This window comes from Hirundo rustica, chromosome 35 (genome assembly GCF_015227805.2).
Source record: "Hirundo rustica isolate bHirRus1 chromosome 35, bHirRus1.pri.v3, whole genome shotgun sequence".
NCBI classification, from domain to species: Eukaryota; Metazoa; Chordata; class Aves; order Passeriformes; family Hirundinidae; genus Hirundo; species Hirundo rustica.
Window position 1 is genome coordinate 353,875 of NC_053484.1, and position 15,886 is coordinate 369,760.

Genomic DNA, 15,886 nt, shown 5'->3' on the forward strand with positions numbered 1-15,886 from the left:
CTCCCGGCAGTTCCCGACAGCAGCTCCTGCCATGGCCCACACCCACGGGACGTGCTCTGACCTGAGCCGGGATTTGGGATCATCTCTCCCGGCCGGATCTGCCCACGCCCGGCCCTGGCGGTGGCTCTGCGCTTACACAACCCAGGGAAAAGCTGGGGCAGGATCGTTGGGATCCCACCTGGACCACGGGAGGGGATCCAGGGGTTGGCAGGACTGAATTCCAGCACCAGCTCCAGGTGTCCCCCAGGAACGGGAATCCTGCCCTGCTGGAATTTGCCTTCCTCCAAGCTCGCTTTGAGTGGAGGAAGGAGCAGCTCAGGGCCTTTACAAAAGGTTTATGAAAGAGGCCTCGAGTGGCTCCAGCCCCTGCTCTGGATAAAATCCCAGTCCACAACTGGGAATTGCCTCTGGACCCTATTCCTCACTTCATCCTGGGGAGGGGCAGAATTCCCACTTCTCCCCAAAGAGGCTGAGCTGTTCCAAGCAGGAAAGAGCCCCGAATTCTCCACTCAGGCAAAGAACCTCCCTGTGCACGGCCATCCTGGTGCTCCAGCTGCACATGGAAAAGGCAGGGTCAGCACAGACATACTCACGGTGCTCCCAAATCCCCCAAAATCCTGCTGCCCCATCCCAGGCTTGGAACAACCTGGGCTACGGAAGGTGTCAGGAATGGGATGGGCTTTAAGGTCCTTTCCCACCCAAACCATCCTGGATTCTGGGGTTAATCCAGGAAGCATTGATGGAGCTGCCAGCTTAAACACAGAATTCCAGCCCCAGCACAAATGAATGGATGAATCCCTGTGGATTTTGTGGGAGCTGGGTTTAACAGTTCCTTTGTGCCAATTCCTGTGCGTTTTACTCTGAACTGGGAGTTTTTCACCAACCATCCCAAACACGCCAGGAATGGGGTGGGGATGTTTTGACAGGGAGTCCTGGATCACGTCCAGATCCCACCCAGCTCCCTCCTCTCACCTCTCCCTGCTCCCGACGTGCTCGACTCTTGAGAGTGTCGAGAGACTGGAATTTGAGACAAAACAGACTCGGAGAGCAAACGCTGCCCAGAGCAGGCGGAAATCCAGGGATATCAGGCCCAGGATCACGCACACGGATCCCCGAGTGTGGGGAACGGAACACGTGGGGGCTAAACCTGCATCCGTAAAACACACCTGGGGGAGCATCCCTGAAAATCCGGGTGCGCATCCCTGTTTTCAGTAGGGATCCTCGTTTTCCCTCAGCTGCTGCTGCACCTGGCTGGGAAAGGCGCTCGGGCGGCTCCGCCCAGCCCCGGGGCAGTTTTGGGAGCCGCTCTGGGCGCGTCCCTGGACCCTCCCGAGCTGCGATCCCTCTGATCCTCCCGCGTCCCTGCCCTGGGCTGGGAACGCCGCGGCTCCGGCTCCGAGCCACTTTCGCTGGGTTTTGCACGGGAGGCAAATCTCGGTGGTGCGAAGCTCCCGCATCAGCACATTGGGCAGGAGCGGAGCCGTCCCGGCATGGAAACGCCAAGGCCAGGGAAAGGAGAGCTCCTGGAGGAGCCCAGCTCCTGCTCCTGCTCCTTCTCCTGCTCCCGAGTTCCCTTTGGTGCTGCTGGGGCTGGGCTGGATGATCTGGAGGGTTCCTTGTGACCTTGGCGATTCCGTGATTCCACCATCTCCCACCCCTTCCCTCTCACCCAGCCGCCTCCAATCCCCCCAAGTCCACCCTGGATGCCCCAAAAGCAGCTTCTGTCGTGGGGAAAGCGGGACCATCCCCTGGTCTGTGACGGGATGTGGCAGAGAGGAGCTGGCACCAGCCAATCTCTGGGACCTCCAAGGGATCCCACGGCTCCTCTGGGCTTCCCAAAGCCTTCAGGACCCTTGGGATGCTCCAGCACAAGGTGTTTCCTCGGGGATCGGTGCCCCCCCCAACCTGCACCCGAAATCAGAGTCCAAAGGAACCAAGTTCTGCATCAGTCAACTGGGGCCATCCCAGGGAATAGGGGGAGAATCATGGAACCCCACAAGGGGTTGGACTGGGAGGGAGCTGGAAGCTTCCAGTGCTCTCTGGAACCTCTGGGAGCCCTGTCCCATCCTCTGCTCCTGTGTCCACATCCCCACTGCATCAGAGGCATTTCCACTCTCACTGAAACAATTCCTTCACCTTCCGACCCTCTAAATCCTTAAAAATCCTTACAACTCTTCCTTTGGAGCCTGAAGGGGAACCAGCCCAGCTCCAGCACATGGAGTCCAGATCCTACAACTCCTTACAAAGCCTTTCCTGAGCCCGTCCCACGTGAGTCAGCTCCGCACAACGCCCGAGTCAGCACTTCCCACAAACCAGCTGGAGCTGGGCCCGGAAAAACGCAGGAGGGACCCGCCGGGACCTGCCGGGCTGGCACGGAGCACCGGGAATGTGCTGGTGACAGCACCAGCGAGAAACGCGGAGCAGGAGAGAACAGGGAGCAGCTCTGCCTCCCCCCCGGGGAACAGGGCCCTGTTTGGGACGTGTCGGAGTCTCCTGGGAAACCTGGAGCCAGCCCAGGCCTGGCCGTCCCTTCTCCTTTGGGAATCCCCCCAGGGCAGATTTGCACTGAGGTCATCCAGGCCAGGCTGGATCCCACCTCCAGCAGCCACGGCAGGACCCTCAGGAGAAGGGAGCTGGAAGGCAGGGCCAGCAGCAGCCCCAGGAATTGCCGGTTCCATTCCCAAGCCTCATGTCCCAAGGGTTAGCCAGGCTCAGGTGAGATTCCCACGTCAGGAGAATGGAGCTCGTGAACACAAGGCCCAGGAGGTACTGCAGGAATGCTTGATTCCCAAACCTGAGCTCAAAGCTCGGGAGATAACTCTAGGAACGTCCAATTCTCATCCCTCCTCCTCCTCGCTCCCTCCTCTCCCAGGCAGCTCCCAGGCTCAAAAATCCCATGGGATCCTCTGTTCCCTCTCACTGAGCCTTCCAGAGCTTTTCCACTCAGACCTTCCCTGCACATTCCTGTGCCCCCAGGTGCGACCCTTCGGCTCTCTCCTGGCTTTTCCATGGAAACCTGGACACTTTTCCCACCTGCCCTGAGCACTGAACACACTGTCCTGGAAGAAGGCACACCAGAAGTGCCCGGGTGGGATGAGGCCGTGGAAAAAGAGCCTTCCCAGGTCCCCGTGGTTGCCCAGATCCGAGGACAAGGCTGTCACCAGTTGGGATCCACAGAGGGATTGGGACAAACCAAAGGCAGCTCTCAGGGATTCATCCTGTGGGAATTCTGAGGAGAGGGCTGAGCCCCACCTGTGTCAGCGATGGGGCAGGAGGGGAGGTGAAGCCCCAGCTGAGGAATGTGCTGCAGGTCCTGCTTCGGGGGCTGGGGACAGGGAATCCTTTGGGATCAGTTATCCACCAGGAGCTGGCACTAGGCTGAGAACATCCGCCAGACAACACAGCGATCACTCCCACAAATCATTCCCAGGAGATCCACGAGCCCTGGATAGAAACCCACACGTCCCAGAGGAGCCCTCACAACTTCCAAACGCCCTTCCATGCGCTGGCACCCTTGGAGACACCTGCAGAGGATGTTCCTGCCCGAGGGGATGGATCTTCTCCAGGGGGACATGGAGCCAGAGCAGCTCTCCGGGGCCTCGGGGGAGATATTCCATATTTGCATAGATTCATTAGGGATTTGGGAAGAATCCCTCAGAGAAGGGTTGCCCAGCCCTAAAAAGCTGCTCGCTCCAGGCAGGAGCAGAGTCCCCTTCCCGGAAAGTGTCCAAGAAATATGTGGATGTGGCACGGTCGGGGCTGACCTTGGACTTGATGATCTCCGAGGGTTTTTCCAACCTGAACAATTCCAGGATTCCTGCTCTGAAGGGATGCCAAGACTGGCTGGATTAGAGGAGCTTTTCCCATGAAACCTTCGCCCTCCTGCCTGTTTTCCTCACACAGGGAATGGAATTCCACACAAAATGCCAACAAGGATCTCTTCCCTCACTGCAGTCCCTTCACTGAGCTTTTCCCAGCACCATCTCACGCAGATCCATGGAATGGTTCGGGTGGGAAGGGACATTAAAGCCCATCCAGTGCCACCCCTGCCATGGGCAGGGACACCTCCCACTGGCCCAGGCTGCTCCAAGCCCTGTCCAACCTGGCCTTGGGCATTTCCAAGGATGGAGCAGCCACAGCTTCTCTGGGAAATCCATTCCAGGGCTTCCCCACCCTCCCAGGGAGAATTCCTTCCCAATCTCCCATCTATCCCTGCCCTATGGCAGTGGGAGCCATTCCCCCTTGTCCTGCCACTCCAGGTCCTTGTCCCAATCCCTCTCCAGCTCTCCTGGAGCCCCTTCAGGCCCTGGAAGGGGTCCAAGGTGTCCCCCTGGATCCTTCCCTCTCCAGGTGAACACCCCCAGCTCTCCCAGCCCGGCTCCAGAGGGGCTCCAGCCTTTGAATCCAAGCTGAGAGTGCCTGGAGCAGGCTTGTCCAGCAGGGATGTTCCCAGAGTTAATGGAGCTGTGGAGACAGAGCTGAGCCATCCCAGGGCTGGCAGGTTTGGGAGCCTCCCTGCTCCCTCCCTGCTCCCTCCGTTTGATCCGTGGAGGATCCCAGGGAGCTGCTTTGATGTGTCAGCCTGGCAGCAGGGCCTGTTCCAGCACGACTGCTCCCAGATTCCTGCGGGAACAAAGCTGCACCTCAGCAGCTTCCAGAGGCTGGGGCTGACCCCAGTGGAGCAGGGACACTGAGTGACACGCAGGGACCCCCTCAGCATCAGCTGCCCCGTCCTTCCCAGGAATTACAACCCAAGGATCCAGCAGAATGGGTTATCCTGGGATCCTGGTGCACCCCACCCCACAGGGATGGCACCTCCACAGGACCCCTGACATGACAGGGGTTAAATCAATCATCCCACGTGTGTCCTGCCATGGAAACATGGATCACATCCCTCCTGAGCTTCCCTGCTCCACAGCAGGGTCCCTGCAGGAGTTTAGGCAGCTCTGGCCTCGGAACTTCCTTCGCTCCCGATCAAACCGGACCGGCCCCGTTGCTCGGAGGATCCAAGGACGGAGCAGCTTGTTAAACATCAGAATGAAATTCCAGGGGGCTGCCGAGAAGCATTTTATGATCCTGGTTGAACTGGGATTGTCAGGTCAGAAGAGATAAGGCCTGAGAGCATTTTATAGTCCCTGGAAGCAGATCCCCACCCCAGATCACGACTGTGGCTCTTTCCAGTGGGCGCAGCTCCATGGGAACAAGGATGCTCTGAATTTACCCATTCCAAGGACTTGAGCCTGGGCTAAGAAATGGTGGCAAAGATCATGTCTGTCATGATCCAAGGGACTTCTGTGCCAAGGGGAAACCAAACCTGCCTCAGTTTGTTCCTTAAGTGAATAAAATGGGAAAGCTGAGGTGCTGAAACAAGATCCCGGCGAGGGATTGAGGAGCTCCACGAGAAGCTTCCACAACGTGCCAGCTTCTCCACCAGGACCAGGGAGGATAAAGCCTTGGAGACTCCAAGGAACCCTTCCCACCTGGAAATTAAACCCGAGGGTTCATGGCCAAGGCACTTCCACTTCCAGAACTGACAGCCTGAGGAAGGGAAGAGCCGAGTTCTCCGTTTATAACCCAGCGGAGCAGGGACTGCCCGCAGCACGTCTGGGAATCCTGGAATGGTTTGGGTGGGAAGGGACCTTCAAATCCATCCCATCCCACCCCTGCCATGGGCAGGGACATCTCCCACCGTCCCAGGCTGCTTCCAGCCCCATCCAGCCTGGCCTTGGGCTCTGCCAGGGATGGGGCAGCCACAGCTGCTCTGGGCAAATGTCCAGAGTGACCCCAGCCTCAGCCTTGGATTTGTGGTTGGTTTTCCCACCAAGATCCCACCAGGGCTCTGCTCCCTCTCCAGTCCAGGAGGGAAAAGCCAAACTCCCAAAGTGTGTCTGGGTTGGGACTGCTCTTTTCCCAGCTCTCCAGAATTAGATTCCCAGATTTCCACAAGTTGCCACCTCTCCCTTTTCTTCTGTAATTCCAAAGTGACAGGAGGAGCAAGAAGGAACCTGCCCTGAGCTGAGCCAAGGAAATCCAAACCTCTGCCCTGGGACCTGCAGGGACAAGTTCCCAGGCCCAGGAAGCTGCTGCCAACTCCCAGCTCCTGATGTGGGTCCCTCCACTCCTGCACTGCTTGGATTAATCTGGAACTTGAACTGATCCATTTTTTTGCCATGCCCAAGCCTGGCCTTGGACACTTCCAGGGATGGGGCAGCCACAATTTAGCAGTGACAGAATTGCCATTGATTTTCCCAGCCAGGAGCTCCATGGGGTGGGAGCTGCCCACACCTCAGCATCAAACAAACACAGCTGAACAAACTCCTCGAGAAAGCCTTTTATGGATATGATCCAGCTCTGGCTTGGACATTCCCCGTGAGGAAATGCAATTCCATTTGCTGAAGTCCAACCCAATTCTAGGAAGGGCGAGCTCGCAGAAACTTCTGAATGGGGTAAATTTGGGAAGAAGAGAATGAAAACCTGGATGAGCTCTGGGAAAGGGGCTGCTGGAGGGACTCATCCCTGCCAGGGCCAGGGGTGGAGGAACGGGAAGGAATCACAGCTGAGTTGAGGAGTCTGAAGAATTCCTTCTGCTCCAAGGGCTCAGGAAAAGCAGCCATGGAAACGGCAAATGGCCACAGAATCACGGAATGGCTTGGGTTGGAAAAGCCCTCTGAGATCATGGAATCCCTCAGCACGACCAAGGCCACCCTGACCACGTCCACACAGCTGGGAAATCCCTCCAGGGGTGGGGACTCCCTCTCCAGCTGCCTCAGAAAGTTCTGGATGTGGAAAGGAGCAGCCCCAGGACACTTGGTGCTCTCAGGTTGTTTCCTCTGGCCACTCTCCAGTTCCTGCTTGGGCCCTGGAGTTCCACACTCCATTTTCCCCTGGGAATGTGTCCCTTGTACTCATCCAGCACAGGAATCTGGGAGACAGCAAAGTGTCCCTTAGAGGAGGTGACACTGAGTGTGACAGGAGTGACAGTAAAGAGAAATCCAAAATAAAAATAAAAAAGGATTTCATTGACTCCAACCCAATCCCGCTGCCTCCAAGGGCTGGAAGCTCCTGCAGAACTACCTGGGAAGTGGAAGCTCCAATGCCTGGAGCTTGATGCTTCAGCTGCCCTGCCTCGATTCTTCCGTGCAAGGAAGGGGAGAGTGAGGGCAGGGGGAGGCTTAATGAGCCCACAGCAGGGGACTAATTAATCCCTGCAGGGATTATTGGAACAGGGCACAGCTCCAGCTCAGCTCCTCAGGTTTTCCAACCCAAAAAGTGCAGTGCAATCCCACAGCCAAGATTCCCCACCAGGGAATCAAACCCATCCTGGGGATGCAAAAACCGAGGCAGACCTGGCTGGAGGCCGGGAACAATCCCAAAGCTCGGAGCTCAGGAGATTCCCGAGGCACAGCCAGATGCTCCAGGGGAGCTCTGCTCTCCCAGGGAAGCTCCAGCTCCCCAGCAGCAGCAGCAGCCAGCCCTGGCAGGCCCATCCTGGGATCAGGGACATCCCTCTCCTGCCCTGCTCCAGCTACCCTGGAGTGACCAAGCCCAGGGGTCCCTCAAGGAAACCGAGCCAGGTTGTCCAGGGCCAGGCTGGACAGGGCTTGGAGCAGCCTGGGATAACGGGAGGTGTCCCTGCCCATGGCAGGGGTGGCATGGGGAAATATTTGGAGTCCCTTCCCACCCCAGCCATTCCCTGAGCCCGGGATCTCCAGTTTCCCATGAGCATTCCTCCTCCACGAGGAAGCAACGCAGAGCTTTGCTGCTGTCCCAGAAGCAGGAGTGGGTTTCACCCCCAGCTGGAATTTCCCTCTGTCCCACCCTCAGGAAAACTGGGAACACATTTCAGCTGTATGGGAAATGCAGAGTGCTAAAAACAGACAGAATTCTCCAGATCCTTACTGCAGCTGGGATCCATGGGATCTCCTCCAGGCTCTTCCATCGCTGTTCCCACCTCTCCAGCCCCAACACCTTCCTGGGACAGCAGGAGCATGGAGCTGAAAGGAAAATGAAAGTCATCTTTCCTTCTCTTTACTCCATCTTGAGCTCTGCAGTATCCCAGGACCACCAAACCCAGGAATTGTTCAGGCTGGAAAAGCCCTCAGAGGTTATGAGGTCCAACCATCGACACAGCACCGCCTTGGCCATCCCTGACCACGTCCCCAAGGGCCACATCCACGTTCTTCTTGGACATTCCCAGGGATGAGGACTCCCCATTTCCCTGGGGAGCCTCTTCCAGTGCTTTACAACCCTTTCCATGAAGGAATTTCCTCAATATCCAACCCAAACTTCCCCTGGTGCAACTTGAGGCCGTTTTTCCCTGGTTTTCTTGGTAGCAGATCCCAAATCCCTCCTGGCTCCACTGCACTGTAGGGAGAGGGAGAGGGAGAGGGAGAGGGAGAGGGAGAGGGAAGGAAAGGAAAGGAAAGGAAAGGAAAGGAAAGGAAAGGACAACAGGAAAGGAAAGGAAAAAGGAAAAAAGGAAAGGAAAGGAAAGGAAAGGAAAGAAAGAAAAAGGAAAGGAAAGGAAGGAAAAAGGAAAAAAAGGAAAAGGAAAGGAAAGGAAAGGAAGGAAAGGAAAGGAAAGGAAAGGAAAGGAAAGGAAGGAGGACAGGACAGGACAGGAAAGGAAAGGAAAGGAAAGGAAGGAAAGGAAAGGATACCCCCTAAGCCTCCTTTTCTCCAGGCTGAGCACAGGGATTTGTTTTGACCATTCTGAGATGTAATTGTTACAAAAACCAAGGATTTGGCCGTGCCAAGCCAAGCAGAGGGAATTCCTGAGCTGGGCCATTCCCCAGCCCCTGGGACAGAGCCATATCAGCAATTCCAAAGTCCAGGAATGAGAGATAAGGAGCCACCATGCAGCTACAGACACACTGGGCATGGACAGCATGGAAAAGCTGGAAAAGTAGGAACTGACAACTCCAACCCACACTCTCCCCTCAAGCAGCAGCCCAGGAGGATCCCCCAGGCACATCCTGGGGGGATTCCCAGCAAATAAGGAACATGAACCAGGGTCTCTCCGAAGGAAAAGATCCTCCCAGCCAGGTGCAGGGACAATTTGGGATGCACCTTCCTAGCAACTCTTCCTAGAATTTTTCACGGGCAATCAGGAAAATCCTCAAAGGAGAAAGAAAGGCAGAAATTCTTTCCCCCTTTAACTGGGGGGCAGGGACGGGGCCGGGCTTAGCTCAGAAACATTTCAGAGGTGAAATAAAACAGCACCAAATATTGACACAAGGGAAGGGAAACATTCCAGGGGGGATGGGTGTGGGGTGCACGATCCTCCAGTGCCCCCAGCAGCACGACTGGGAAAGAGCAGCTGAGCAGGAGCAAAGGGAGGGAAACACGGCATGAGTGACTCGGCAGAGCTTCCCCAGAGCTCCTGGAATGTCAGGGAGCTGCTCAGATCCCAAAGGGATTCACTTGCTGGAGGAGCTGCGGGATCCCTGGGGAAGTTTCATTTATGGGAAGTGCCTCAAAGATTTCCTGCAACCCTGCTCAGCATCCTGAGACACCCGGAATCGAGGGAGCTTGAAATCCATCCCACCCCTGCCATGGGCAGGGACACCTCCCACTGGCCCAGGCTGCTCCAAGCCCTGTCCAACCTGGCCTTGGGCACTGCCAGGGATGGCACAGCCACAGCTCCTCTGGGAAATCCATTCCAGCCCTCCCCCACCCTCCCAGCCAGGAATTTCCTCCCAATATCCCATCCATCCCTGCCCTATGGCAGTGGAAGCCATTCCCTGTGTCCTGTCCCCCCATCCCTTGTCCCAAGCCCCGCTTCAGCTCTCCTGGAGCCTCTTTAGGCACCAGAAGAGGCTCCAAGATTTCTCCTTCCCTTCCCTTCCCCTTCCCCTCCCCTTCCCTTCCCTCCCTTCCCATTCCCATTCCATTCCCCTTCCCTTCCCCTTCTCCTCTCCCCCTGCATTCTCCCCACGGGCGGAAACAAAGAATTCCCGGTAAGGACGAAGCCGAATCCATCCAGGTTTTCCCATGTCCCTGCTCACCCGGGCAGGAGCAGCGACACACGAGCACCACCTCCTGGAGGTGACACCTACTCTCCCTCTGGAATGGAGAAGTTCGGGACACTCCTGGGCTTCCCTGGCTCCCACTGGAGCAAGGAAAAGCAGAACTACAACAGAATTACCAGCTCAGCTCCCTGGCACCCCTTGGGTGCTGGAAGGCATGGGAATAAAAACAGGATTAAAAACCTCAACACGGGGGTTTAGGATAAAATCCAGTGATTTTTATTCCAAGGATATTATTCCCAAAAGAACTCACCGTTAGGGATGAACTCTTGTCCTGGGATTGTTGAGGCAGCGGTGCCGGCCCCAGGGAGGGGATTGTCCTGCAGGTGCCTCCCCTGAGTCCTGCGGGGAGTTTTGGGTGGATTTTGGGAAAAGGCTCCTCATCCAGAGGGTGCTGGGCACTGGAACTGCTCCCCAGGGAATGGTGACAGCCCTAAAAGGCCAGAGCTCAGGGTGCTGGGATTTTGGGATCAGTGGGATTTTGGGTTGTCCTAGGCCAGGAGTGTAGTTGATGATCTTTGGGATCCTTCCATGACTCTGTGATCCCTGTGGGTCCCTTTCAGCTCTGATTATTCCGTAGCTGTGGACATCAGGGAGTGCTTGGATAACACTCCCAGGCACTGGGTGGTATTTTGGGATGTCCTGTGCGGGGCCAGGAGCTGGACTCGATGACCCAGCTGGGTCCCTTCCAACTTCAGATGCTCCATTACTCTGTGACACTCTTAGGTCCCTTTCAGCTCCGGATATTCCACGATTCTGGAGGTCTGGGAATGTCTGGACAACTTGGGCATCAGGATTTTGGCATTAGTAGGATTTTTTGGACATGTCCTGTGCAGGGCCAGGAGCTGGACTTGATGACCCAGCTGGGTCCCTTCCAACTTCAGATGCTCCATTACTCTGTGACACTCTTAGGTCCCTTTCAGCTCCGGATATTCCATGATTCTGGACGTCTGGGAATGTCTGGACAACTTGGGCATCAGGATTTTGGCATTAGTGGGATTTTTTGGGGATGTCCTGTGCAGGGCCAGGAGCTGGACTCGAGGATCCTTTTGAGGCCGTTCCAGTCAGGACATTCTACATTCCCTTGGGCACATTCCCTCTTATTCCAGGGAATGCACACGGAAACCACACGTAGGAACTTGGATTCCAGGCGCCCTTCCTCGAACAACTTCACACCCCACAAAACTGCTTAAAACCACCCCCCAAAAAAAATCAGTCACAGACACTCCTCGGATTCCCACGGGAGGCCAAGGCCTGGCCCTGACAAGGACGCATTGTCAAAGAGGGCATTGAAAATGAAAGAACTATCCTTGTGCCTCATTCTCTCCTTGGTTGCCTTGAGCAATGCGGCAGTTTTGCCCGTGGCTCAACCAAAAGAGAATGTTTGGGAAACTCTAGCCAATGCATCAGGTTTGGACACCATCTGCCTGACTCACTCAAGACCAGGGAAACCTTTTTCAACTTGTTTAGTGGGGTTGCCAGTGAGCAAATGGCCGATTCCAGAAAACATCCCTCCAAAGATTTCAAAGTCCATTGTAGATCCAGTGGGCCAGTGGGATGTTTGGACGAAATTCCTTCCTGCGGCTCCTTTTGAACCTCAGGAACTGGAAGTTCTTGGATCAGTCCAAATGCAATTCTGTGTGAAATTTGGCCTTTCTGGAGTGACAAAAAATAGAACTGTAGATGTCACCCCAAACCTCAGTTTTTACAGAAATTCATCAGAATTCCCAGATCCTCCTCCACGAGCCCACGGGTGCGCTCCTCACTGGGAGCCCCGGGGGCGGGCACCGGTGGCTTTGAAGAGCAGGAGGCTCCTGTCCCAGGCGGTGCTCCCGAAGGAGCGCACGAGCTCCATGGCGCACTCCCGCGTCAGGATGCGCGTGACGCTCTCGGCCATGTCGCCGTTGATCCGCAGGCGTCGGAAGTGCTCGAAGTCGTCCCGGCCCAGGCGGCGGAGGCGGCGCGCGGCCGCCCGGTAACACTTCCAGGGCTGCGGCTCCACCAGCAGGAAGGTGCAGAGCGAGGCCAGGAGCGCCAGGAACTCCAGCAAACCGCTGTCCCCGTGGTTCAGGTGGATCCACATGGTCACGGACATGCAGAAGCCGATGTCGAAGGAGGAGCGGCCGAAGCGCTGCAGGTAGGAGCTCAGGAAAGGCTCCCTGGCCGAGGAATCCATGATGTCCAGGCTGGCAAAGGAGATGGAGGCAGGGAAGGGGCTGCGCTGCTGAGCCCTCCGGATCAGCTCAGGATCGATGTCGCAGCACAGCAGCTTCAGCTCCTTCTCGGCTCCCGGCGGCTCCGGGCTGGAATCGCCGTCCTGGAGCCCCAGGAGGTGTTGGTACAGAGCCACGCTGAGCTCCTGTGGGAGGAAAATGGGGATTCAGGGAGAATTCCTGGAGCTTCCTCTCCGAGGGTGCCCAAAGGAAAATCTGACCGTTGTGTAAAGTGCACATTATACGGCTCTACACACGATATTTACTATATGTATTATGTTGTATTGATTAGTAATGCTGCATGAATATTTTGATAGTATGGTAAAGGTAGTTTTGTAGTTAAAATGTACTTTTTATATACCAGCCATAGGAAAATGTAAATCTTTCAGAGAAAAAGAATTTATGACTTCCTTATCAGAAGAGACCAACTTCTCCTGCCTCGCTCAGACCCAAAAAGACGCCACAGAGATCAAGGGAAAAACAGTGACACTAACCAGAGAGAATTCTTTGTTTGAATGGAATTTATGCATCATGTATGAGATGTATGAATATTTAATAGGCTATTGCTTTTAAGAGATTGCTTGGGAAGGCACCCAGATGTCTGTAACTTTGTTTTTATTGTGCATTGTCCTAACCCTAATTGTTCAATTTTTTATTACTCTAATTCTATTTTTATAACCATTTTTATTACTATTAAACGTTTAAAATTTTGAAACAAGCGATTGGCGTTTTTCACACCGTGATCAGCAAAAGATCTATGCCAGGAGCCCTGAGTGCCAGGAAAGGAGCCCCCACACCGAGGGCCTGCTCAGGAAACCAGGGAACCATGGAATGCTCTGGGCTGGAGGAACTCACCCCTGCCATGGGACACCTTCCACCACAGCAGGTGGCTCCAAGCCCTCGGAATTCCAGGGTCTGATATTTCTGGGTCTGAGAGATTTTCCCCTGCTGGCAGTTACTTTTTCCCAAGGAAAAATTTCTGGAGAAAGCTTCTTCTCAAAACAACCTTGGCCAAACAACCATCCTTTCCTAAACAATCTTTCTCCAGGTGCTGTTTTGCTGTTTCTCAATTTCACCAGTGGGATTAGAGAGGTGTTGTTCCTATTCACCAAACATGTCAAGTCTGTATCAGAACACCTTATAAAAGCAGAAAGAATTAGACAATAGAGCTTTTTTTCCTATTCTCTTTGCCTTCTGAAATATTTGGAGTCTCTCGTCTTTCTTTTGTGTCCTACAATGACACCAAGGTCCCCAGCCTGGGATCTCTTTCCACAGTGCATATAGATGAAAAGTGAATTAATGAATTAATCCTTAATTAAAGGAGGTTCCACGGAGCTCCTGGAGCCACAGGCCAGGCTGGGAATGTCCTGTGGGGGTAACAGGTGCCTCCCACTGACCTGCTCCAGGCACACCTGGAATGGGACCTGGAATTGTCCTCTAGGTAATTAATGTCCCGGGGGAATTCCAAACCCAGGGCAGCCCAGGATTGTCCCAGCCAGGGCAGGGGTTCAGGTGGATCAATAATCCACCTGTGCTGGGCCAGGTGAGGCCACACCTGGATCCAGGGCAGGCCTCTGAGGGACTGGAATGTGTCTGGAGCTGGGAATGGAGCTGGAAAATCCCTGAGGGAGCTGAGGGGTCTCATGTGGGACCTCCTCACCCTCCAACCTGGATGGGTCGGGATCTGCTCCCAGGAACAGAATGAGGGGAAGAGGATTCCAGGGGAGGTTTGGGTTGGATTTTAGGGGAAATTCCTCATGGAAAGGGCTGTCCAGGGCAGGGGGAGTCCCCATTCCCAGAGGAATTTAACAGATCCAGGACATTTCCTCCCAGTATTCCCGTCTGCCCCACTCCTCCCAGCATGGAACAAGTGTCCCACTGCTCCTCCCTCCAACACCGCTGGCACTGCCCGCCCCAGCGCTCCCCACCTCTCCCAGTGCTCCCAGCACCGCCTGCCCCAGTGCTCCCAGCACTGCCTGCCCCAGCGCTCCCCACAAGTGCTCCCACCTCCCAGTGCTCCCAGCACCTGCCCAGTGCCCCAGTTCTCCCAGTTCTCCCAGTGCTCCCAGCACTGCCTGCCCCAGCGCTCCCCACCTCTCCCAGTGCTCCCAGCACTGCCTGCCCCAGCGCTCCCCACCTCTCCCAGTGCTCCCAGCACTGCCTGCCCCAGTGCTTCCCACCTCTCCCAGTGCTCCCAGCACTCCCCATCAGTGCTCCCCACCTCTCCCAGTGCTCCCAGCACTCCCCACAAGTGCTCCCCACCTCTCCCAGTGCTCCCAGCACTGCCTGCCCCAGTGCTCCCCACCTCTCCCAGTGCTCCCCACCTCTCCCAGTGCTCCCAGCACTCCCCATCTGCTCCCCACCTCTCCCAGTGCTCCCCACCTCTCCCAGTGCTCCCAGCACTGCCTGCCCCAGTGCTCCCCACCTCTCCCAGTGCTCCCAGCACTCCCCACCAGTGCCCCCCACACCGTTCCCATCCGCCTCCCTCGGCTCCTCCATCTCCCTGCCTTTCCCAGTGTTCCCAGTTTGTCCCACTGCCCTCTTCCTTCGTTCCCCACCAGTGTTCCCAGTCTGCACCACCCCGGACCGGTGCCTCATCCCGAGCCTTTCCAATGGGCTGGATTGTCCCCCAGTGTCCCCCAGCCTGTCCCAGTGTTCCCAGTACCAGGGGACTGCCGATCTGCCCCAGTGACCCCACCAGTGCCCCCCAGTCTGTCCCAGTGCCCCACACCAGTATCCTCCAGTCTGTACCAGCGTCCCCCACCAGTACCCCACACCAGGCTTCCCAGTCTGCCCAGTGCCCCCAATACCCGAAACTTGGTGCCCGCCCTAGCTGCCCCCACCCCGTCCCCCCAAACCCGCCCGCGTGCCGCCCCGCTCACCCCGGAGTTGCAGCCCACATCGAGCCCGAGGAGCGGGCGTGTGGCCGTGGGGAAGAGGCTGCGCAGGAGCCCGTGGGGCAGGAGGCTGACGCGCTCCTCGGGCGGGTGGAACCGGGAATAATTCGGGAAGTTCCCGTAGGGAGCCGCGCCGGGCTCGGAGTCGCGGCTCCCCCCGGCTGATGGGCGCCGCCATTTTCCCACCGCGCTCCCTGCGCCGGGCGGGAACCGCAACTTGAAGAGAAACGTTCCGAGGCAGAAATGTTCCGAGGAGGGCGACGCGGGGCGGGCAACAGGGACAAGGGACAGCGCCACCAGGGCAGCCACAGCCCCTTTGGGGCGAAAAGAAGAGATTTTAGAGTTTTTGCGTGAAAAACTCTGTCTGGGCCCTGTCCCGCCGCCGACCATCCGTGTGTCCCCTTTGAACTCCTCCCCCGGCGTCGCCATGGCGACGCCGCCGCCCCAGCGGGGTCTCAGGCCTTGGCGGGGTTCGGGTGTTTAAATAACATCTACGATCTATTAGATAATATAAAACTCATATTTTATCATATAAAACATACTCAACTTGTTCAAATAAATAGCACATAAATGCTGCTTCTATCAACGTTGTTGAAAGCGTATTGGAATAATGTAAACTGATGTCATAAAATAAATAGCTATAAATGTTATCCACATAAATAACAACTAAATGTCATTTAAAAATAAAATTAAAAGCGTGGTTGTGCTGGGGGTGCCCAGGACCCCACAGGCTGTAGCTGAGAGAGGT

General features: G+C 56.1%; 1 protein-coding gene across 1 annotated transcript; it reads right to left on the bottom strand.

The window, feature by feature from the left end:
• Positions 1-5,057: 5,057 nt before the first annotated feature.
• On the bottom strand, positions 5,058-15,567 carry BCDIN3D (BCDIN3 domain containing RNA methyltransferase). Its single transcript, XM_040088673.2, has 3 exons — positions 15,124-15,567; positions 10,282-12,387; positions 5,058-7,994 (listed from the first exon to the last, which is right to left on the bottom strand). Exons 1-2 carry the CDS (start codon positions 15,565-15,567, stop codon positions 11,791-11,793), a joined length of 1,041 nt encoding a protein of 346 aa, XP_039944607.1. The 3' UTR covers positions 5,058-7,994; positions 10,282-11,790.
• Between the last annotated feature and the right edge of the window lie 319 nt (positions 15,568-15,886).

Bases quoted from the DNA above. Each gene is read 5' to 3' on its own strand.
- BCDIN3D (XM_040088673.2), bottom strand. From the start codon at position 15,567: ATGGCGACGCCGGGGGAGGAGTTCAAAGGGGACACACGGATGGTCGGC. The intron at 12,388-15,123 runs GTGAGCGGGGCG...TTCCTCCCACAG, and splicing joins ATGTGGGCTGCAACTCCGGG to GAGCTCAGCGTGGCTCTGTA.